The sequence below is a fragment of the Larus michahellis genome, chromosome 2, assembly GCF_964199755.1.
Source record: "Larus michahellis chromosome 2, bLarMic1.1, whole genome shotgun sequence".
Classification (NCBI taxonomy): domain Eukaryota; kingdom Metazoa; phylum Chordata; class Aves; order Charadriiformes; family Laridae; genus Larus; species Larus michahellis.
This window is the reverse complement of record NC_133897.1, coordinates 12,545,741-12,569,449: the sequence shown is the minus strand read 5'-3', so window position 1 is coordinate 12,569,449 and position 23,709 is coordinate 12,545,741. Positions and strand designations below refer to the sequence as shown.

Here is a 23,709-nt window from a genome sequence, read left to right as displayed (position 1 = left end):
ATCTGGATTCACTTCTGAGATGCAAAGATAAGCAGCAATGCATGGTACAGATAATCATTGCCCGCTGGTTGTGAGGTGATGTAGTTTTGCCACGGTTGAGGTAGATGGCAAGCTGAGGACTGGGAGCAGTCCTGGAAGATGATTCTTTCTAGTGTTTTAAGTCCTAAGAAGAAACCACATGTTTACCATTTGCCTAATTAACTGTATAAAAGCAAATTATGATCTATACTAAATAACTAGAACTGTTTCACAAAATTTGTTCTTTGGTCAAACAAAAGAGCTCCTGAATCTCTCGGAATTCATTGCAGTTTTATGTAACTAAAGATATACTCTACTCCCCAACTTGGTAAACTGAGGCCAAGAAGTCAGAACTGAGTCCTACTGAGAGAACGGTCTCCTGGCTTTCACAACCCGGATGAAGCAGAAGGCTCTTTCATGAAATATTCTTCTCCTAAAATCCTCCTATTTATGTTTACCGTTTACTTTTGAAACCACAACTACTCAGCCTTACTCCACGGAAGGCAGAACATTCTGTGGTAGGGTCTGCAATTTTGGACAGGCACCTGGATCCTCCCATCGCTGCTGTGACAGCACTCCAGAAGGCAGTAACGCGCCCTATGCCAAGGCGAAGGCCTGAAAGCGTTCCTAGACGTCCAGCCCTCGGCGAAGGCAGGCACCGGTAACCCGACTTGCCGGGAGGTCAGGCTGTTCGGCCCCGTTCTGCCCCTTCCTAGTGCGAAGGGGCTGGGCGAGCCGCACTCCCCTCAGCGCCGCAGTGAAGGTCTGTCAGAGCTCCCGAGAGAGGCCGGACGGTGGCCCCCCACCAGAAGGCGCCCAGCGGGCTGGGAGGCGCCGCTTTCCCGCCCCCCTCCGGGAAGTAATCGTGGGGGCCGTGACAGACGACATGGCGGAACGCGACAGCTAGAGCAGCAGAAAACGCCGCCGCCAGGGAAGGGCTCAGGCTGAGGGAAGGGGAAGGCCCGGCCCGGCCCCGCCCCGCCGGCGGGGCTACGGCAAGTGAGAGGAGACAAAAGCCCTCGGGCGGCAGACGGCATCGCCCGCCTCCGCGCGCTCGTTCAGAGCGGGTGACGTCAGGCGCGTCACGTGCTTTTCGGCGCGCGTCACGCCGCGCGCGGCGGCTCCTCCGCCAATCCGTGGGCGCGGGTGCTGGCTGAGCGCGCCGCTCCGCGCGGCGCCGCCGGCCAATCCCTTCCGCCGGCGGAGGAGGGACTTCCGCCGGGAGCCGGAAGCGGGTCTCTCATGCGAGCGGGTGGTTGAGTCTCGGCTCGGAGACGTTTCGGGCCCCGGAGCCGCCGCCGCCGCCTCCTCCCTCCGCGCCCCCCTCCCCGCCGTGCTGCCGCCGCCTGCTCCTCCTCCCGGCCCCCGCCCCGCTCTCCGCTCTCCTCCTCCTGGCATCCGGCGGCGGCGAGGCCCCGGCGGCGGCGGCGGCGTAGCGAGAGGCCCCGGCGTAGCGGAAAGCCCGGTAGGAGCGAGAGGCCCCGGCGCCAGTGGAGACACCCCCCACCTCCCGTGCCCGCCCGCCTTCTCCCCATCGAGGCCCGGCCCGAGGGCGGCGGCGGCTGCTGGTGACAGGTGAGTGCGAGGGGCCGCCCGGGGCCCGCGCCCGCCCGGCGCCGGCGGCCGCTCGGGCCGCACCCCCTGCCCCACTTCCCCCATCTTCCGGTGTGAGGGGGGAACGGCGGAGCTGGAGGGGGAGAGAGGCCCCCCCCTTCCGCCACCCGCCTCGCACCGGGGAGGCGGCCGGAGCCGCCATCTTCCCACCCGAGGCGGTTCCCGGGGGAGAAGTAGGAGGGAGGAGGAGGGATCCCGGCTTGGGGCCTTGATGGTAGCGGGGGGATAGGGCGAGTGGCCGGGCCGCCGGGGCCGCTCCCGCACTGCGGCCTGGCCGAGCAGCGCCCCGGAGGGTGGCCGGGCAGCGGGCGGGTGAGCTTTGCCCCCCGCGCCCGTTTGGCGTGGCCGAAGATGTCCCCGTGGACAGCGGGTGGGAGCTCCGCCTTTGGAGGCGGCGGGGAGGGGGCAACGCCTGAAGCGCCGGCCGTTCTCGCCTGTCCCTCTTCGGCGGGTGGCGAGCTGCGACCCTCTGGAAGAGGCGGGCCGGAGCCGGCGGCGGGTGCGGGCGGGAGCTGAGCAGCAGTGCTGGCTGCTGGGGATCAGCCCGGACTGGTGAACCGATGGTGCGGGAGGGAGCGGGCCAGCCGTGCTCGCAGGTTGCGAAAATCTACTTGCCAAAGCAGCCGCCACACAAACGGTGTTTTGCCTCTAGGATTTTGTTGGGCCTTCGCTGGCTTCTTTAGTTAAGTTGTTTTCACTCTCAGTTTCATTTTGTGCAGATGCTCAAAATTACTACGTAGCTTTGTCCGCAGTTTAAACAGATGTGCACTTGCCAAACAATGTTGTACAAGATTCCTGTGTGGCAGATAAGTATAATTATTTTTATTCTGCAGGTAAGGGAATTGAGGCAAGGCGGTTAAGACTTGCCTGTGGCCACAGAGAGAGAGCTGGTTTCAAAACCACTCTTTAAACTTGAGTCACGGTTGGGGTAAAACCATGGGAATTCTGGCTTCCGATCCTGCGTCTTGTCTCTGGCCTAGTTTTGTTGGCCTCCGTCTGAGTTCTTAGTAAAATTGGAGTAGGAATCTTTATTAAGTACTGCCTCAGGATCGCTATTGAAAGGCTTTAACCTTTCATGTGGTTTAAGTGTCATGTCAAACTTATCTGGTTTTTAAGCATTGGATAAATTTTCAAAGGTCAAAGCATGTTGTGTTTTTTTTTTTTTTAAACTTGCTGGGATTTCACAACTCTAGGGTTTTGATTCTGATCTGGTAACTGTTTTTATCAGTTGAACTTTCACTTGTTTCCTGCTGACTTGTAAGCATTTCTTCAAGTTAATTCTTGAGATACGAAGCTAATCAGCTTATTCACTCAAGCTATTAGAAGAACATTGGTATTTTCTAATTTTTTTTTGTGGGAAGTGAAAGGGAGAGGAAAACTAGGGTGAGGCCTGATAAAGTACATACAGAAAACAGTATGTATTTTATATGTAATGTCTACAGGAAATTTTATTCTTCTGGGTATATTGCCATTTATATGTGTATACTATATATATGGAAGCCAAAATTACTCTTACATTTAATTGGCCCTGCGTTCTGGGGAAAAAAAAATCCTTATTGAAACTGGTATAAAAGGTTTGCATAAATGAATTAACAGAAAACATTTGACCTCTTGGGTGTTCCTGAATAAGTGATTGTATATTTTCATGGTATATAATCAGGTCCTTAGGTGCACACAATGTTCTGGGTTGGATTGAATTGTTTCCCTTGTAATTATTTCTGTTTTTTCAAGTGTTTACGCACAAATGCCTTAAGGGAATAAAAGTGTCAGCACAAGTGTGTTCTGCCTTGGCTGCTTTTTATGGCTTGCTCTAATGCAAATATGCACATAGAAAGGTATGGATGACTGATAAGTACATATGTATATATTGTTTAGATATGTGGCTGCAACTTAAATCTTCTTCAGTACAGAGCAAGATGTAGGTTCTGGAACTGGGAGCAGTTGGGGGGACTTTGGGATTTGGGTTTTTTTTTGTTAGTTTGAGATGTGGTAATCATGTAGGCAACTTCTGACTCTGGTGCTTTACTTGCTTAGAGTGAAATTAACTACTTGGTTTATTTTACTGAAATGTGAAATAAATACAATCAGGCTTGTCTAATCTACATGTCCTGTGGAGATCTGTTGCTGCGTCTGTTATTAAGTCTCATATCTGTCAGTGGCTTTGGCTTTAAATCAGTTGTGAGCTTAATTGGCATGGTAATATAAACTCTTTGTTAAATATTTATTACATTACCTCACAAAATGCACATGCTAGACATGGAAGAGGCGTGTTTCTGGCCATAGTGCGTGACAAATCTAAAGTGACAGCTGAAAGGTAGCAAGAAAGGAGTTAGAAAGAACAAAGTAACTGGGTGTAGATGTGTTTCATCAGTTTAATTTTTTTAAACTAGGTGGCTTTTTGGCCCTTCAGTGCTATTAATGTTTAATTCCGTGGTGCCTGTATACATTCATCAGACATTCATGTTCTCGTAAATTAACAGGTAAGGTACACAAATAAGCACGTAGAGCACTTGACTTACCTTTTCTTGTGCCTGTGTTGGAAGGAGCAGGTTTTGTCAAGGACAGTGGCCTTATTGATCTCCTTGAAGAGGAGCATTCTTGTCTTGGAGACGCTCTGCAAAGGCAGGTGCAAAGGTGGCTGTAGAGGTAGCTAACAAATGCAGCGTCAAGAAGGCTATTGCTGGCACAGACAAAAAGGCAAAAGAGACCAGATGAAGAAAGCCAAGAAACAGTTTCAAGTCTGGAGAACTTCAGGCTTTGGGAGTGTGATTTTTTTGTGTGTGTGTATGCGCATATGTGAGGAACTGTTACATGATGTAAGACGTTGTAAAAAGTGTGGTTTACACAGTGTTCTGTTCCTTTAAGCATTTACTAGCAAAATGACATTTTTAGACAACAAGTTTGTGTAACTTTAGAAATAAACTAGAAAATAATCTTTGGCTGCATTTATTCCTGTATGTAATCTGTCATACTAAACTAATATGCGTATTGCCAGTCTCTTGTATTTGCATTCAGAATGGGCACACACAGGTAGGAGTAGGAAAGGAAGGATGTTACAAAATAGGATATTGTAAGGAAGAAAATTAACCCCTTCTCCTACAGTTTTGTAAGAGGCAATAGTATGTGGAGAACTGTGTAGAAAATGAGAGTAAAAGCTACGCTTATAGTAAAGGCACCAGAAAGGTCTTTGAACGATGTTCCCAAAGCAAGGCATACACATGCTGAATCCAATACTATTATTTTAGTCCATCTAAAACAAGATCTAGACAAGGTGGATTTCACCACATAAGCCAGTCGTGAAATTAGGGAGGGGAAAGTGATGTAAAACTAAACTTTAATGTTAGTTTTGTGTGATACCTCAAAAAAGAGAAAACATATGTGCACACCCTCTTCCACCTGAACAGGTAATATGCTTTATCAAATGTATCAGTTGAAAATGTTGTAAATACAGTTATAAGCTAGTGCTTTGGGGAAGCTCTATTTTCTTTTCCTATGTATTAACTCTCCTGTGTGAAATTCGAGGCAAGCTAGTGTATCGTAACAGCCAAACATGAAAAGTAGAACACCTCTGAGCACTTATTCTGAATGTAAAACTTAGTAATATTTCACCTGGTCAATAAAAATAATTTGGTGCTGTAAATATTGATAATTGAAGAAGATCCATTGCTATTCCAACAATCTACTTCTTTCTCTTCAAGGATATGCGGACTTTGACTGGCTCATGATAAAAAAATCACCTAAAACTAGTAAGTTTGAGGAACTTGTTAGTAACAGGAGACGCGAAGCTGACCACCCATTCATTTAAATTAATCTAGCCAAGTTCTATAAAGTAGTGCAACAGAGAAGAAAATTCTATTAATTGGTTCATAGCTGCTATTTCTTAAGTTTTGGTGATGTGATAGAGCCAAGGATTTATAATCCTTTTTTTAATTGGTCTTTCACGTTTGTGCATTCTGTGTGCATGTTGCTGTTCTGTACCCTTTCTAAAGGAGGGTGTCCCCCGTCTCTTTTAGGAAGCACGCAATAGAGTAATACCTGCAGACAACAGAGGTACTTTGGAGTACTTAAATTAGGTGTGACTGTAATACAGCATAATTGTGCGATTAGCCATGACAGTGTTCGTTCTGTGATGTGTGCTGCTGCAGGTATTTTGTGTCTGGCTATGTGTTTCAGGAACAGCAATTAACTCCAAAATTGGAAGTCTGACAGGGGTTACTAATATGTGGCTAGCTACTTGGCCTAGAACATAGCAGGGAATTGGGGAAACACTGTTTTGACGCCCTGGTGAATCACCAATTTCTTTGAGCCTTAATCTTTCCTAACGCTCGTTTACCATGGAGGGCTGGGCTATGCATATTCTGGATCCTGTCAGTCCAGGTCCTTAATGGGTAGTTGAATGATGTAATACAAAAGGAATCATTCGTTCATAAGCTGAATGGATTGCCGCCTCTGCGCTTCCAGCAGCTCTGTTGTTATTAGCATAAGGCTGTTGGCATGTAAGGAGCTGGTGTCCCAGGGAGTATATCCTACAGTAAAGGTTTATTCTGGATTGCCTTTATGGCCAAGTGGAGTTCACAGATATCTCCAGTTCAGTGCACATGTACTTAAAGTAGTAGTAGCTACACACAGCTTTTAGTTATGGACTGTTGCATATACCGATAGATAGAAACACGGATGCCTATAGATATCTATAGGCATCTATCTGGCATGGTAGCTTATGATGAATTAGACCCAGAATTGCTTTATCTGTTAGGGACTCTTTCCTACAATGCCTGTATTGGTTTCACTATTGAAAATGGCAAGCGCTGGCGATCCAAAGACTTTGGAAATTACAACCTTCAGATGCTGTCAGCAGTTCATATGGGACTTATTCAGGAATATACTGAGTTTTGAGTGTAGATGTAGAACATACAGTTATTTTACCTAAAGCTTGTGGTGGGCTTTTTGCAAGTCTGAATACTGTGTCACTTAATTTTGCTTTTAGATTTCCTCTGTTTTCATGCACAAGTATCACAATAGTATTTCCACTTTGCTTAGATAAATTCTCCCTCAACTTCATACAGGCTTTTCCCTGCTAGTTTGGAAATAAGCATCCATGATGAATATTAATGCTTTATTGGTGGTATTCATAAGACAGACTTCCATCTGTCTTGGTGATGGAGTTACAAACTTACTTCAAAAAATTGTATATTTCTGTTATTCCATTAAAGTGCTTTATAATCATAGGATGCCAGTGATCTGACAGGGAATCTTCAGAAACAAAATATTAGTTAAATAGTAATTATGTTGAGGAAAAAATATTTAACCCTTTGATAAATCTCGCTTGTCCGAAACTTAATGAAATGCTTGAGAACATTACAGGTTCTTACAGTTAAGCCTCTTGGCAGCCCTCTGGTTTTGTTTTCAGTCAGTGTTGGTATCCATAAGTGTATTTTTACAGGTTGTGATGCTGTCGCAGGTTGCCCCACAACAGTCTGACTTCTGTTCAAACAAGGAACTGATGAGTCAACAGACCAATGTCCAAAGTAGCTGGCTTTTTCATACCCTGGCACTGAAGGTTTGTGCTCAAACGTTTTGATGTATGCTGCTGGTTTCTCATTCTTGTTCTAGGAATTAGAAAAACAGAGCAAAAGTGAAGAACACATCGGACACAGCTACTTTTAAGTGTTGAGGACCAAAGTTTATGAAACAGCTACCTAAGGTGCAGAATCTGCAATCTTGGAGTTTCATTCCCATTCAGTGTTATTGCTACCTGATAGATAGGGACAGAAAATGGTCAACACATTGCTGTTTAAAGCAGCAAGGCAAACAATTTGAGCAAAATATCATTGCCTGCATTGGAATGTCTCCAAGATCTTAGGTTTCTGTACTTGTTCCTGTTAAAAGCTTGTTGTCCAATTCTTTATAATGGATGTCTAAAAGACTTGTATTATAAAGGAGGGAGAGGGATCTTTTTGTTATGAACCTGTTGCTGAAGCTTAGCTTATAATCTGTTTTTTATGATTATAATTTTCTGTTTCTTAATTAACTTTGTATATTTTAACTGCCTGGATTCAAGGAATCAGTGGAATTTTTAGGAGAGTCTGTGCCCAGTTGTTTTGGCTTGCAAGGAAGAATTATTGTCCCTAAATCCAAGCTCAAATATTGGAACAGTCCATCCTCCTAACAGTGAGTCAAAACCTGAATTACCAGTAGTTTTGATTACAGTGATACTCCAAAAAGGTGGGGTGTTCTAACTGTGAACAAATGTGCACCAATAGTCTTTCATACAGTGTTTTACAAGTAAAGCAAGAGTTGCTTCTGATTTTGGTGAAGCTTGTAATGGAGGATGGTGGCTTTTTCAAAAAGAGGAAGTAATACTAAAGTGACTGGATTATTTGGGTTAAATTCTATTTTTGGCAAAGAGGTTAATGAAATAATCATTGGCAAAAACATAAGCTTCCTTTTCTTATTACAGAACCTTAAAGTTAAATGACGCTTTTTCTGTAAGTAGTTTAGATTTGGTCATGAACATGTTTCAAAACTTAAACTAACATATTTTAGGTAAATGAATACCTTTCAAGTCACCCGCCAAAAAAAAACCAAAGCCCAGAGCTTGAGGGAGTTTATCCTAGGCTGTATGTTTTGCAGAACAGGTGTTTATGAAAATAATCTTTGCATAGTCAGGATTATTGTATATATTCCTGTTGGAAGAAGACTTGGCATTGTACCTTTTCATTTATCACTGTAATTATCAATATCTTATTTGGTTCTGTATAGGCCTCCCACCTGGACTCGGGTGTAGACCCTTTTCTCTCTCACTTTTCTCAGAACTGTTCTGACTGAAGATGTATTCTAGGAGCACCATAACAGCTGTCCCATCAGTCTGCATCAAATATTTTCTATAATTCTAGTTCTGCATGTGTTTGAATTTGAGATCCTTGGTGTAAGATTTCTGCTTCCCCTAATTAGGTGTTTATTGTGTGGTCTGAGAATGTGATGATAAAGAACCTAGCAGTCCGCTTTGAAGCTGTATGTGTGTCTTAAAGAATAATTCAAAGCACTAAAAATATTAAGTGTCCTAGAAGTTCCAGTTTTTGACCTCCTCTTGCTTAAGCACAGCACTGATTGCAGACTTGAAACATGGAATCCAAATAATAGCAATATTCTAAGATAAGCCTATTAAGACCTGTTAAAGAACGTCAGACTTCTAACCTCACCCTTGGAACTGCCCTAAATATTAACCTCAGAGCTTCAAGTGATGTTTGTAGTCTTGTCTTTCATCATAAAATACTGCATCCACTTTTGCCAGCTTCTGACTTTTTCTGGGGAAGGTGCTGTCCATAAAATCCCACCCAGCATAGCTGGGTTGGTTATTTCTTTTACTTTTGCAAACTGTACTGCCTAGAGTCACAGACAGCACCCTGAGTTGCATGTTGGCCATCTTCTGGCTAGCAGGGTAGTGAAGTATGCGGAAAACTTAAAGATCGTATTGGTAAATCGAGAGGAGGAACCTTCAGTAATTGAAACAAGGAAGTTCGTTGTTCCCGGCATTGCTACACTGACGCTTCATGCACAACATTTAACTTGTTCCCTCTAAGCGAGTGCTGAAGCTGCTGGTACTCTGTCTTGCGTTGTATCTTTTGAAGACTTAGTGTTTCTTTGAAGAATTAGGAAAGGCCAAATAGATGATAAATTGCTGCATCTTAGCTTAAAAAATCTGAAGCAGCTAGTAAAATGTTGTAGCAGTTGTTCTGTGAAATAAACATAATTCATAAAATGACAGGTCCATTTACTGAGATGCTGGCCAGTCCATCAGCCAGCAAAGCCAGGAATCAGTTTCAGTCTTAGAATGAAAAATGCCTCTCAAGATGAAAGTGCAACAGTTCCTGAAACTTTACTGCTCTGTGTGAGCTCTTAGCATACCTAATTGTTGCTTCCTTCAGCAGTGGAGTAGGAAGATTAATCTCTCTGACTTTCCATAAATAGATACTTTAGAGAAAAGCAAGCCCCCAAAACCCCCTTGGTTAAGTCAGAGCAAGCCAGCTATGTGGGGAGGGAAGGGAAACAAGGAAAATACATTATTATGCAAGATACCATCATTGCATAATAATTCCTCATGTGTGCATGAGTTCAGAGAAGATATGATATAATGAGAAAGACAGTATCCAGACTGCCAAAGTAAACTCACTTGCAGGAAATAAGATGTGTGTCAAAATTAAGAACTATATAGTTCATAGGAAAAAAGATGAGAAGTCTTTCACGTGGCTTTTTCTGATAGCCATGTTAATCTCTTCATGTGGTGTCTTGGTTGGCTATGGGAAGGAGTAATACAGGCTAAAGATACATGGAAGTTTTTGAAAAGTTGCCCTTATTTTTTTATTTTCATTTTAAATAAATCAGTTTAAGAGTTTAAGTTACCATCTAGTTTTCCGAAAATGCCTATTTAAAAATAGTACAGAAATGCACAATATTTTGTGAAATCCATAATCATTAGTACTAATAGGTATCGGCTCCTGCCCTATTCATTCCAGGGCAAGCTTTAATTTTCTTTCTAATTCAATTTGCTGTTTCTAGTCAATTGTGTCTTGGTCTTCTGCTTTCTGTGTGTACTGAGGTGTTGTGTGATTATTAGCTCATGCGACCTCAGTGCAGACAAGCATCATGGATGATGATAGTTGACGAATTAGATGAGGTTTTGCATGTGGTGGTGCTAAACTTCAGAAACAGGTTTTTTTCATGCTTTCCTAATGTTTGCATTAAGTGGAAAAAATTAATTTCTGCATCAGTGAACAGTATTTGACATTAAATATTGGTATTACACTAAAAGCCTGGAATAGTCTCCCAGCTAATTTGGTAGGCATAAAGATATCTGAAGTTATTGAAAAGCTTTGATTTGCGGAGAAGAATGCAATTAGCCTATTGAAGATCACACCAAAGGGTCTAGAGTTAATATTTGTGTGGTAGGTAAACACTTCTAGCTGTTAAAATTATGTATATTAGTAAAAATACCAACACTTTAATTTGCACTACCTCAGCTGTGACTTTATTTGCAGATCAGAATCCCACTGCACTGGACACTGTGCAAGCGCAGACTGTTGCCTTGTAGCTTAGTCAAGCGTAACAGGTAAATGTAGGTGGATGGGAGCGTTACATGAAATTAATATGAGCAGTGGGCTAGTATAATCTATGATGTCTGTGCTCTGATGAATACTTCATCAGTTTTTAAAATATATGTATTTAAAAAAAAATCTTGCGGAAGAAGGGAACTTAAGTCACATTCTACAGTTTCTGTTAATCCGTGTTAGGCATAAATTTGGGGGTTTTATACTTAGCTGTTATTTAGGCTGTCTTTTTTTAGAAAATTATATGAAAAGTTAGTCTCCCTGTACACTTAGGCTCATTTAATAAATGTATTCTCTATTATACAGCTTGGAAGCAGAGGCAGATGTGAAATGGTCTACAGTGTGGAACTCCAAGCTTGTCCTTTTGTAGGTGCTTTGAAGCATCATGGCACTGTGTTCAGGCTTAATTTTTCTGTGGTGTTTTTTTGTTTTCTTTTCAATGCAAAAGAGCAGTGGTTTGCATTCACCTGTTCTTTCACTCTTTAATTCAGTACAGGCATTCTGCTGGGATTTCTCTTGTGAAAGTCCTGCAAGTATGTTACTGTTGTCTTTTTTTTTTTTCTTTTTGTCTTGCAGTAGGAACTACCTGTGATGCTTTGTAGGCAAGAGTAATAGCAGCAGCAGAATAACGTGCCCTTGACTTCTTAAGTTTCACTCAGAACTGCAGGACTTGGTTTGTAGTACTTTGCTGATGATTGCCTAGAGAACAGGAAGGAAGGATTAATGGCATTGGTTCAGTTTGGGTCCTCTCTCCTCTGCTGGTGGTCACAGAAGTAAAGTGTGTGTGCAAGCAACTACTGTGTAGTTCTCTGTTTAATTGTTTGTAGAAAAGGGGGATTGTTGAAATTTATTCCAATTCAGTTCTTGCTGGTGATGTTTTCTTTCCTGGAAAAATAAGAAGAGACACCAGGGCTGGAAGGTAGGGAGGAGGTCAAATGCTCGTGAACTTGAGGGAGTATTTTATCAGAAAGTCGTTATACTTTGAGACATTTACCTAATGTGCTTGAGTGGCAAATTCCTGATCTCTTTCCTGAGAAAGATGAAAGACCTTTTTCCTCCAGTGTGAGATTGTTTTGTGCTTTTCGTAGGCCTTGGTGATGAACACAGAATTTGTGATTCTACATTCAACTAGATCAAACAAGTTTTCAAGAGAAGATGGGGTTGTGGAGAATTACGATCATAAATGCTTTATATTAAGGTAGCACCCCACCTTTCATTTCACAATTGGCATGGTTTGGCTGAGCTGTTAACTTTAATTCTGCCATTTGAGAGTTTGCTCAGATAGTGCACAAGTGGAAGAGTGAAGGCTTTATTTTAATTAACAGTTTGGTACTTCTTGAAATCATCATCTGATAAAAGAATATCTTATCTGACATGATAGTTATAATAGAAATTAAATATGCATCTTTATGGATAACCTGCAGGGTGTGTGCTGTTAGTCCACTTATAGGAGGAAAACAAGCTTGTGTCTTTCTGATGGATGTGCTACATGAAGCAACACCTGTTAATTAATGAATTGGGTTTCTTAATGTTATGTGCTTCAGCCTGCAGTCAGGAGAGTGCTGCTTCAGATTTGAAAACTGAGAACAAGCCGTAAGCAAACTGAAAACTGCTCATGACACAATCACACTTGTCTTCGAGGCACATGATACTCTTATCAGGCACAAAAATTTCTTCCCAGTGGGTTATTCCTGTTTTGGTAGGCACTCCTAGCATTCTTAAATGGTAAGATATTTTTAGATTATATACTATTAAACATCTCCTGCATTGCATTACTGAAGAGGATGTGATCCACAGGCTTATTAGTCCATTTCTTGAGTGACGTTTAAGTGTGCATGAGATAACTTTGACACGCAGGTGCTACCTTCTTGGTGTGCAGAGGACTGCAGAAATTCTGTGCGAGACCTTTCAATGTAGTGCAAATATCTTCTTTTATTTTAAGCATATATGCTTAAAATACAATATGTAAAAGGCTAGACATAAAAAAGATAATCAGGATTATTTCTGGTAGGAGTCATCCTGTTATCTTCTGTGTACTGTGAAGATCTTTCTTCCTGTTGTTTGAGATTAGGTGAGTGAATAAGGCTGTAACTTTATGCCCTTCCTATTTTTCTTGCTCTTGACTGAAAGCCTTTCATATCCCTCTGTATACAGTACTTATCATTTACCACTATCAGGTTTCTTTTGGTATTTTATCACCTTTGTTTTGTAACTTATTGCTTGGTATCCCTTGGATAGCTAATTACTCTAACGATTTGAATTTCTAGACTTGCAGACTAATCAGTTTTGGTGTGCAGTTTGTGTGCAAGTTGGAAAGCTCAGTAAATGATGGAGTTGCAAATTGCTTGTGACGCCTAGCACAGAAATGTTTCATAGATCTTTAAATAAGGAAATGCAGCGTTCCCTTCAAATAGCAAGGTTTGCTGTTCCTCTTGAAATCTCAGCCATACTTAGAGGAGAGAGTAAGTTTGGAGAGATAACTAATGGAATTGCAGAACAGTTTTGGAGGCTATCAGCCTTATAAAGAACTGAAGTTTTTGTTTTGTTTTTTTTTAAAAAACAAAAACTTGTGAAGTAGATGCAGCAGCTCTAAACCTGGTGTTTTCTATTGCAGAATGTTAAAACTATATAGCTTTAAGGTTTAGGTGGCCTGCTGACACAGTGCATTTCTTACGAACACCTGGTTGCCATGTGGGTTTTAAAATGCCCATGCAATGTCCGCGTTCCTCTTCAAGAACCAAAAAGTTGCGTTATCGTGGGTGCTGCCTGGGTGGTGCCCGGGCATAAGCAATTTTCTTGGCAGGAAGGAAAACTGAAACAAATCAAACAGTACTTTTCTGGGGTTTTTTGAAATCTAACGTTCTAGCCTACCAGCTGGCATGTACACTGGATGCATCTACATTTTGAAACCTCCGTCTGGCAGGCTTTGATAAATGTCTGGGCCAGGCTAAGTAAGCTCCAGAGGTTAAATTTTCAACTTTTCCTCTGACTGTTTAGCTAATTAGCAGTTAAACAAGTTCAGAGCCTTGCGATGATTTTTAAAAATAGTAGTGTATTCAGTATTTAACTTCTGTGGACAGATGCTGTGATTAAATATTTGTCATGTCAGCTTTTTAATCGCTGTTGTGTAGTACAGAGTTTACAACTGACGTTGGCACAATGATGATTGCAGAGATGGCCACCAACAAATGTGCTTTTGGGGGCTGGTAGATTTTTTTGTTTGCAGCTGTTTTGTCCACTGTGGTAATGTAACTACTTCACAGTATATTTTCTTTTAAGTAATGCCATCGTCTGAATGATAGATTGTTTGTCACATCTGCTCTGTTAGAGAGGATGATTTCCTGCTTTGAAAGGAAAGGTGGAAACCCCTGAGTTCTGTCACAGGCTTTCTGTATTGGAATGATACAGCTTTGTAGGGGTTACTCATCTACAGAATGGTAACGTGTGGCCCATGCAGCAGGATAATGGTTCAACTCTTACATTAACAGCTGAAATCGCTCTTTGAAAGTCTTCTAAAATGGCCATCTGATTAAAATTGCAAGCTCCAGTTTGTATCACTGCTCATAATGCCAAGACGGAGGGAAACTTGCAGCCTTTCAGGATTTGGATTTGTCAGTTTTTCGTGATAAAGCTCTACAAGCTTAACTATCCTACATCTGAGTTAGCGGCTTTACCTGCACTGAGGACATGATTAACTCTTGACATATTATATATGCCTTGGATATTCAAAACACTTCTGAAAGTAATGAAAAAAGGTAAACTTTTTTTAAACAGGAGTTAATGTATTAAAATTAATAGCATACTTTTGGAAGAGGCATCTGTAATTTCTCATACTATGTGATGTATTGAGCAGTTGCTAAAATTCTTTTCTAAGCTGAAGTCAGTGGTAGCTCTGATTACTTCTGCTGGGCTGTCGTGATCCTGGTGGATACTTAAGGGCCTGAAAGGTGGTGAGAAACTGTGTTATCTCTGACAGTAGACAGAGGGTTTCTGGACTGCCACTGGAAGTTTGCTATGAGGCTGCAGTTAGGCAGTGCGCTTCTGTTTTGAAAGCTTTTTAGGCTTTTTCATGTTACTGGAAGTGTATTTCTGTATTAGCCTTGTGTAAAGTTTATCTTAATCTGTGTTTAAAGTTTCTAAAATATTTGCTAGGAAGAGTTCTGCACAAAGCCAAACTGAGATCTATTTTTGTTTGTGCTGGCTGGAAGAGAAGTGAAAAGATCTTTTATTCTAGTGAGCTTTTTTGTTTTATGGTGTTGCTGTTTGCAGTGTGAAAGTTAGTTGTCAGCACTTGCATTTGTAAATCTCTTTTTAAGGGCTGATTACCCTGGGCTGAAAGTTGGCAGGCAAGATCTCAGCCCTAGAGCATTGTTTGGGGTTTTGCATGTTTTTAAATAACAGATCTATCTGACGGGTTTGATTGAGAGAATGCATGCTGCTACTCATACTCGTGTAACTAGACAGCAGAACAGACTGCCTAAAAGCATGCTTTGAACATGAATTAGAAAAATTAGATCCTACTTCTAATGAAAGCAGAGGTGGGAGGATTGGGGGCTGCACTCGAGATAGGTTTTGGGGGGGTTGGCAGGGGGCAGTAGTGGTTTTGTTGGCTATGTAACAGTGGAGTAGATGTCTCTTCCAAGCTGTTTGCAAGGTTGTGGTGTATGTGGATGCAGAGTGTATATAAATATCTTCAGACAGTTGAACATTAACTCTGCCAGTACTGTAAGATACCTAAACCTGAACTAAAACTGAGTGTAAAGGTTAGTCTGATATTGGCATCATAATAACGCACACATGTGGCTTTTGGATGAGAGCGGTCCCAGCTCTGCTTGGCTTGGCACCCAGACAAGTGTGATCATGTGGCTGTGTGCACTTACCCCTGTAATCATCTCGTGGACCATTGCTGGTTTGTATCTGGTATCTTCTGAAATGGTGGAATTCTTATAGTAAGATGCATCTGAAAATATTTGCCAGTAAACAACCATGTTGTCAACTTAAAAAAAAAAACCAAAAAAAAAAAAAAAACCACAAAAACCAACCAAACAAAAAAACCCAAAAAAACCTCCAAAACCCAACTAAACAAAAAAAACCTCAAATGCCACAAAACCCCAAACAAAAAAAACCACAGACAAAAAAAAAAACCCATGACCACTTCTTTGTGAAGGTGGCTGTGGATGTTTCAGAGGGAAACCAGTAGGTTGGAACATGTGCTACCTGTGTCGCTTGGCCAGGTGGTCTCAGTCCATCCTGAGAATGTTCTTGTAACTCCTCAGATTAACCACTGTTGACCAAGTGCCTGCAGGGACAGATCTGTATGAGTAAAGAGTTACTGCTGCCATTGTCCTCACTCTCATGAGAAAAGAGCTGTATTAAGGCGCTTGTCCCCTTCCTGTTGCAATTACTAATTTAGCAGACTGAGCAGTGCGTTATAGTTTTGGGGACAGTAAGGACTTCAGCGTTGAATGTTGTGTCATTGCTAAGAAACATGTCTTTACCCGTATTTTAAACTTCTGGGGGATAAGCGTCTTGCCTACTTAAAAACCAAGTTCACGCTGCTTTTGATAAGCTTCAATAAAGTTCATGGAGTTTCTCTTGGATTAGGTAGTTCTGGAAATAAATATTTGCATGTCTTGAGAGTAACTTTGCTCTTGATATCATACATCTGAAGTTGTTGAACTAGACTAAATTACTCTATGATGACCAAACGACAAGCGAGAAGGAAGATTTACTATATGCACTTGCAAAACTGAAACTATATATAATATTACAATTTTATAATTATGTGCTTCTAAATCAACTCATAAATGCAGGCCATTCTGTAGACTATATGACTGGGCATAATTTGTGGAAGACAGGTGTTTTTTGTGTGAATCTGCTTGCTATAGACCAAAAATACTGTTTAAAAGCTTATTTGAGAGGTTGCGTGCCTCTGAAGGTTTTTGTTGTGTGGTTTTTCTTTTTTTAATAACTTAGATGAAAAAATTTGCAATCTACACCTGACAGCTCAGTGTTCTGCCACAGGTATTGCTATCTCTGTCCCAAACAGGGCTGCCAGCTTGCATTTTTCTCTTGGATGTCTCCCACTTACTGCAGCAGTGTGTATTCATGCAAAGATATGGCTTACCAATCAGCAATTCAGTGTATCTTTTAAAGTGGTGAGCAAGTTAACTCTTCAATGGGATGATAATTTTTACTGCTGCATTATAATGCCACATTTAACTTACTTGCTAATTTGACCATTGAACTAGCATCAAAAGAGGATAAACTGTCTTCAAACTATCAATCCTTATCTGTAGTTTCTACCACTACCAGGTATTGATTGTAGTTCTTCTAAATAAGCTTGTGTATGGAGATATGTATCAATACTAATGAAAAACATGCTAAAACACATCCTGTGAAGAGCCTTAAACATTTTGTGGTCTTTATTGTTTCTCTCCCTGAAATAACACTGCTTTTTCCACAAATGCTGCATTATCTGACACGACAGTCACGGGAGCCTGCTGTCATACAGGTTTTGTGCTTTAAGAGACTGGTAAGTGGCAGCTCTGTGGTGGAAAAGTTGATGGCACTAACTTTCCAGAATGCCCCTGCATGTGAAGTCGTTTTGAAGTAGATCACAACAGATGGGATCTTACAGCAGAGCACTTGATGTCCTGGGGAGTTGTAGCAGTGTGACATATAAGCAAAGAAAATTGCAAAGGAAATTCCTTCTGCATTCGGGGTCTTTCAATATTGCAGAAAGGCAATAGCTAATTAATGTTAAAAGCATGGGACTTAGAAGGCAGGTTGACTATCCTCTTTAAACAGAGTATAGTAGCATATCACTTGTTTCGAGAGCAGTCTTGTTCCTTGATGTTCAAAATGCAAATTAAATGTATGGGTTTGGCATTGTAGTTATTAAAAATAATTTGTTCACAGGGTGAGTGGATTTACTGCGGTGTGTATCACGAAAAATCTGCGTAACTAATGAGAATAGATTATTAGTCTGAGCAATGCAAACACTTACCTGGAGCTTCAATCTAAACCTGGCCTGTGATAAGCATCTTGTGTAATCTCATCTAAGGGACTTCTGAAAAGCAGTAGAGTGATGTGCTGCTCTGATTGCTGGTGGCTTGCCCAAGAAATTTAAAGTTGCAATGTGCACATTGCAGTCATGTGTTATCTATCAAGTTGGCTAACAACTTGTCCACCCTCAGCTGAAATTAATGATTTATCTGAATATTTTGTGTTTGATGGCTGGTCAGCAAATGCTTTAAAGGACGTATGTGTAGTGGAACTTTAGTCTTGTTTGTTAGACTCACGTGATCTTAGCTGTTTTCCTTCCACAATCCGTAGATATACAAAGTACTGGTGCTAACACAACATACTGGAGGATGGAAGAGATTGCAGCATGACTGGGGACAGGCTGATCCTAGAAGGGAATGGGAATGTGTGAGATAAGCAGGTGACGTAGAAGGATGCAAAGAAGTACCTTGGCATTGATTTGGAGGTCAAAATGCTGAATAGTTAGCATCGTTTCTGACTGAAAGACATTTGTCTTTCTGTTAAGTAGACTTCAGCTTGTGAATCTGGACTAATGTGCATGCTCAAGGTTAGTATGAACAGCAGTGGAGGTTATATACAGCGAGCATGAGCTATGTAAGAAGTCTTGTGCTTTTTTGAGAAAGATATTAATGCAAAATTTTAAAAGGCTAAAACCGATTTCTTTAAAGAATATTAACAGAAGCATTCTCTGAGAAGCTTAGACACCTTCAGGAGTGTTAATGTGCACATAGCTTCCCAAGCAACACAGAGTATAGCTATTTAATACTGGCTTTTGAAAAATTGCTTTTATACCAAGGATGACTTTTGTTTTGTTTTTTCTTTTTTATAAAATAGAAACATCGTGATTGAATTCCAGACTTTCTGTCATGTAGACTCTGTGTATGTTCATGTGTGTGTTAACACTGTATGTGAGGGGCAGTATATATTTTTTTATTTCTTTTTTTAATGTGTTTTTTTGTCTATGTCATTTCTCTGTTACTTAAATAGTTTCTATTCCAAGATGAGAGGCAGGGTGTTAGGGGAAAAAAACTTCCAGGACTATAACAGTGACACAGTGCATGTGTTTCTTTCAAAAACATGTTTTTCATGCTGACTTTACATCAGTAGCACGAAGTGATAAGCAACTGTTCAGCTAAGCTGAATATTTTGTCCTGTCAAGGATGTCAGCGTATTTGTTTCTTCAACTGTGTGTGCAAAATCTTATCTTCTGCAAAATCCCATAATAGAGATGCTCGAATCAGGTGAATGCCGTAATTTTATTTGAAAATTTTGGAATGTATTCTGTCAGTTGTGTGAAAGGTTTTTGCTTTGCCCATTTCAAAATGCAGTGTAGAGGAGATCCATGGAAGGCCATAATGCCATAGACTGAAAGAAATACTTTAACTCCAGTCTTTAGGAGTCCAAAATACCATAAAAGGAGGTGATGCTAAAGAAAGGAATTGTACTGGTACCTTCCACGTGCTGCAAATCTTTACTTTTTATTTTTTTTAAGGAGATCACAGAGAATCTCAGCCTGAAGTTCAGTGTCACTAACTGGAAATCAATAAATTTCTCTCACGCATTGTTACAGGTGGAGTACCAGAATTTCTGGGTGAATAAGTAACTCAAAGCATATTACAACTTGCGCATAGTCCTTTTGAAAAGAAAAATTAAAAAAATTACCCTGATTTTACATCCCAGTATTTACTTTCTGAGACTTTATGCTTTAAATGAGCTTTTCTTGTTTTTTAAAGACCAGGTGTTTTTTATAATAACAGTATTAAATAATAGCCTCAAATTTCAAAGCAAAGTTGCTGTCAGACTTTCAACTCTACTCAGTTTTCTACTTGTCTAATCAAATAAAATAACATTTTAGGATGATGGAGCAGAGCAACTTGTTGAGCGTTACTAATCCTAGCAGAACTGTTGTAACATGCTGCTTAAAATTTGCAAAGATTGACTGTCAGAGTAGTTGTAGAAGACAAAGGTTGGTTTGTGACTAAATGCTTCTTAATAAGTTAAGTAAGTCTACCAGGTGGTACGAAGAAGTCATGGTTTGAAAACTAATCTGAATAATTAAGGTGAGAATCAAGTGAAACTTTCCCAGTGGAATTTCCCTGCCCGGTGCTGTGGCAAGTGTTCGTCTGCACTCCCCAGGCAGCCGGCGGCTGGGAGCTGAGGGTGTCTGCAAGGTTGCTTTATCCTCGCCTTCCGCCGTAGCGTTTTCTCTGGATGGTAATCCCAAACCTGTTGTTAGCGTTTTCTCTGTACGGTAATCCCAAACCTGTTGTGTGTAAGTTCTTTGGACCTTTGGTCTGAATCAGCATGGCATGTCTGGAATGGCTGTGAGTTTTCAGGAATTTCAACAACCACTTACAGAATCTTTTGTCTTCCCATTTCCGCAGCTTACAAAGGTGACCAGTAAAGTTCTCTCTGAGCAGCCAAAAAGCAGACAGCTCATGACTTCTGATCAGGACACTAAAGTTGTGGCTGAACCGCAGGTGCAGCAAGTACAAGAAGTTAAAGACGGTTCTCATCTAGTAAGTATTATGATTACATATTCCCCTGTTGTAAGTGTTGCATGAAACAGTGATTTATTTTGTTTTTTACTATGTCTTAATCAGAATTGTATCTCAGAACACTTTAGAAGACAGTTGGTTGATAGCATTGTGCAACATAAAATGCTAGAACAGAGCTGTCAAAGGTGGCTAATTCTCCATACCGAGTGGGACCCTCAACTTAACTTTTCTTCAGCCCTACAGGGGATTTAAATAAACTGCAAGTTACAACAGTTTCACTCATTTAAGGTACAGGGCTTTTTAGGCTATGCAGGAATTGTATTACCAGTCTTGAGTTAGGCTCTAGCTCCCACGTTAACATGTGAGGAAAATGCAGGAAATGCACTTGGCATGTATCTGTAATTGAAAAACATACAAACCCATACAAATAGGAAATTGCTTTCTGTAACAGGAATTTTGCTCAGTCAGTTCTGCCAAATGGCACGTGCTGCCGCTTCTGTGCCACTGTGCGGGATCCAGTAAGTTGCTTTATGGAATGCTTTTGGCAGATCATACAGCAGATAGTGCTGCGTGTGTATGTGTTGCAGTAAATGTTACATGTGTCTTTGAGAAGACTGAATACTTGATTTGTGTGTAAGCTCTACTCATAACATTATATTTTCATCTTTGGTCATTAACTGTATATTGGGATGGATGTTTCTGCTTGGGACATCTTGAAGAGTTTGGTTTCAGTGCATGTTCAGCTGGGCACTTAACCTGTGCTATGCTAAGCAGCAGGTGCTTGCTGCTTCGACTTACCTTGCACCAAGCACTAAGGAGCATTTTGGAAAACGCTCTGAACTTGTGCTTTTCTTTGCTAAGCAAGCTGGTGGGGTTTTTGTTTGTTTGGTCGTCCCCCCCTCCCTTTTTTTTTTCTTCTGTGTTCTTTTCTGTTCTGTTTTACCTTTCTCAGATGTGAATTTTGTCTATTTGACAGTTGAGGAAAAAGTCGAACCCACTTTTGTGTCATACTTTTGAAAGCTAAGCTGTTATGATTTTTTTTTTCCTGTACTCAAGGCATTAATTCCAAGAAACCAGTGTGTAAGCTTCAGTAAGAGAGAGATTCTTGCAAATTTGCTTCAAAAGCTTGGAACTGTCAATGTACTTTCAACAGGTGCAGTAGTATTAAAGGTGGTTTGATTAGTCTTCACAGTGATGATGGTTCTTTTAATTTGTCATACTAGATTTTTTATAAAACTACATGTAAACTTGGATCTAAATTCTAATTTCTGTTCTTTTGTACTTACTTGGAGAAAGAGAGTACCCATTTCTTTCAAGATCAGAAAATCTGTCTGCTCCCTTCCTTAGCAGAGGAGACTAATGTCAATTTACATATCTTGGAATGTATCCATAGTGTTATAATGGTGCATTTCAAATAAGTAATTCTTTTGAGATTAAAGCTTTCCCTTTGCTGAATATTTTATTCCAAAAAGATGAGACCTGTAAGTTATTAAGCTTTTTTAAGTTAAATCAGTGTCGTACTCTTATATGCACAGCATCAGGAGGTCGTTTTGTTGTATGAGAATCATTGCCAATACATGCTCTTAAAAGTGTTGTTTTCAAGACGGTCCCTTCCATAATGGCATGCTTGCATGAATATATTTTGCCAGTGCTTCAGGACCTCGGTTGCAAGTTTTGGGAACAAGGCTATAGTTCAACAAAAACTTCATGGAGTACAGGAAGAAGTTAGCAAACTAAAACAGTTTCGTCTAAACTAAGATTGCTTTCATGTTTCCAAAAATGTGGTAGGAAGGAGAAGAACTTCTGAAGTCCTGACTCAGTTGCTTTTAGCAAATACATGCTTCGGGTTAACTGAAAATCACCTGCTGTTTCTTATGTGTCTTAATTATTTTGAGATCAGAGGGCTAGACTGCGTAAAGGTATAGATTCATGTCTGTGATGATCCCTACTTCAGTGGGTATTTGATAAGGGGCCATACTGCTGTGGTATCTAGTGAGATTTCTAGGAGCCTTTTTTTATAGACTTAAAAGAAATTTGCTGAATTACATTCCCTAGCTATTTTGACTATACTGTTCTACTAGAATCTGGTGATACCTAGTCAGAGTGCTTTTGTGGCAGTTCAGGAGGAAAGTTGTAGAATTTCTACTGGAAATCTTGATACGCCTCTGTAGATCCTGGAAAAATAACTCCCAGCATGCTAGTCTTAACTCTGAAGTGATAATATAAAGTATTTTTTGTTATATCTTTAAATATTAACAATAAATACATTTTCCTAATTATGACTTTAGTCAGTCTGTTTTCTTTGGCAGGAACAAAACTTAACACACATTGTAACGTTGAACAGATAGTAGTGGCTGAATTAAAACAGAAGTTTTGATGTTGTGATGGAACACTTCAGAAATCATTTTCCAGAGTTGCTTATGTTAGTGATAGAGAGGTCACTTGTCTACTAACAGTTTGCAAAGGCTTAACCTCATGGTGAGGGAGTCAAAGTCACTTCTTTTGCCTTGAAGTAGCTATAAAACTATATGCTGTTTAATCCCTAATGTAGATTGATTGCAAGCCCAGTACAGTTCATTTCCAACAACAGCTCCTCGTGAATTTGGCTGATTTTAGTAGTATTTAACAGCAGAATTTCAGTAGTTTTGCAGGCAAGTCAATTGAAGGAAATTAGCAGCTTGAGGATCCTCATAAATTTCTTGTTAATAGTAGTTTACACTTACAAATTGGAGGTAGATTATTTAAGGAGTCTAGCAAATTCTTAGCTTTGATAGATTTAGGAGTTAAATAGTATTTCTGGCTTTTCCTTTAATTTAGAGGTGGGCTTTGTCACTTCAGATGTCATCTGTCATTGGATTTTTTTTTTTGCATTCTGATGACAGTTACTGTTTCTGAGAAAGCCCTTGTCAGACTGAACCCAGGAAAGTCAGTGTGTAAGAAATGCTTCACTCCCTTTGACTCACTTCTGTTTCCTTTTCGATCAGTAACACTTTGCTGCTAGAAATTCAAGATTATTCTCCAAGGGAAGAGACCAAGACCCCAGTCCCATGGTGGAGGTAGCTTATGTGACCTGTGTCTGCCAGACAGGACTTAACTAACCTTTAGTGCTAAAGGCACAGTCTTTTTCCTTGTTCTTCCTAAACTCTTACCCTGCCATGCCCACATTTGAATATGTGGGCTCTCAGAGTGCTTTCCAAGGACCAAAGAATTTTCTTTCCTTGATTGTCTGAATCCAAGACTTGATCTGGAAATCTGAAATTGCCTTCATAAGGGATTCTTGCCATCAGGTGGCAACAGGTTCTGTGAAAGCTGGTGTGTTGCAGTGGAGGATATTACCATGGGGCTGTTTGAACTTGCTGACTGATTGCAGTATGAGCGTCACCCATTCTCTCTCTAGTTGAATAATTATCGGGTGCTGCCATGGGCTT

The 23,709-nt window shown here is 40.8% G+C and overlaps 1 protein-coding gene across 2 annotated transcripts in view; it reads left to right on the top strand.

Moving 5' to 3' along the window:
* The first annotated feature begins 1,238 nt into the window (after window positions 1–1,238).
* LARP4B (La ribonucleoprotein 4B) overlaps window positions 1,239–23,709 on the top strand; it is a 56,694-nt gene continuing 34,223 nt past the window's right edge. The window contains exons 1-2 of one of the 2 annotated variants that reach the window (XM_074574180.1): window positions 1,239–1,593; window positions 20,168–20,302. In XM_074574180.1, coding sequence (XP_074430281.1) covers window positions 20,222–20,302 — 81 coding nt within the window. In that variant the 5' untranslated portion in view covers window positions 1,239–1,593; window positions 20,168–20,221. The remainder of the gene's footprint in view (window positions 1,594–20,167; window positions 20,303–23,709) is intronic. The other variant, XM_074574176.1, reaches the window with a different exon arrangement.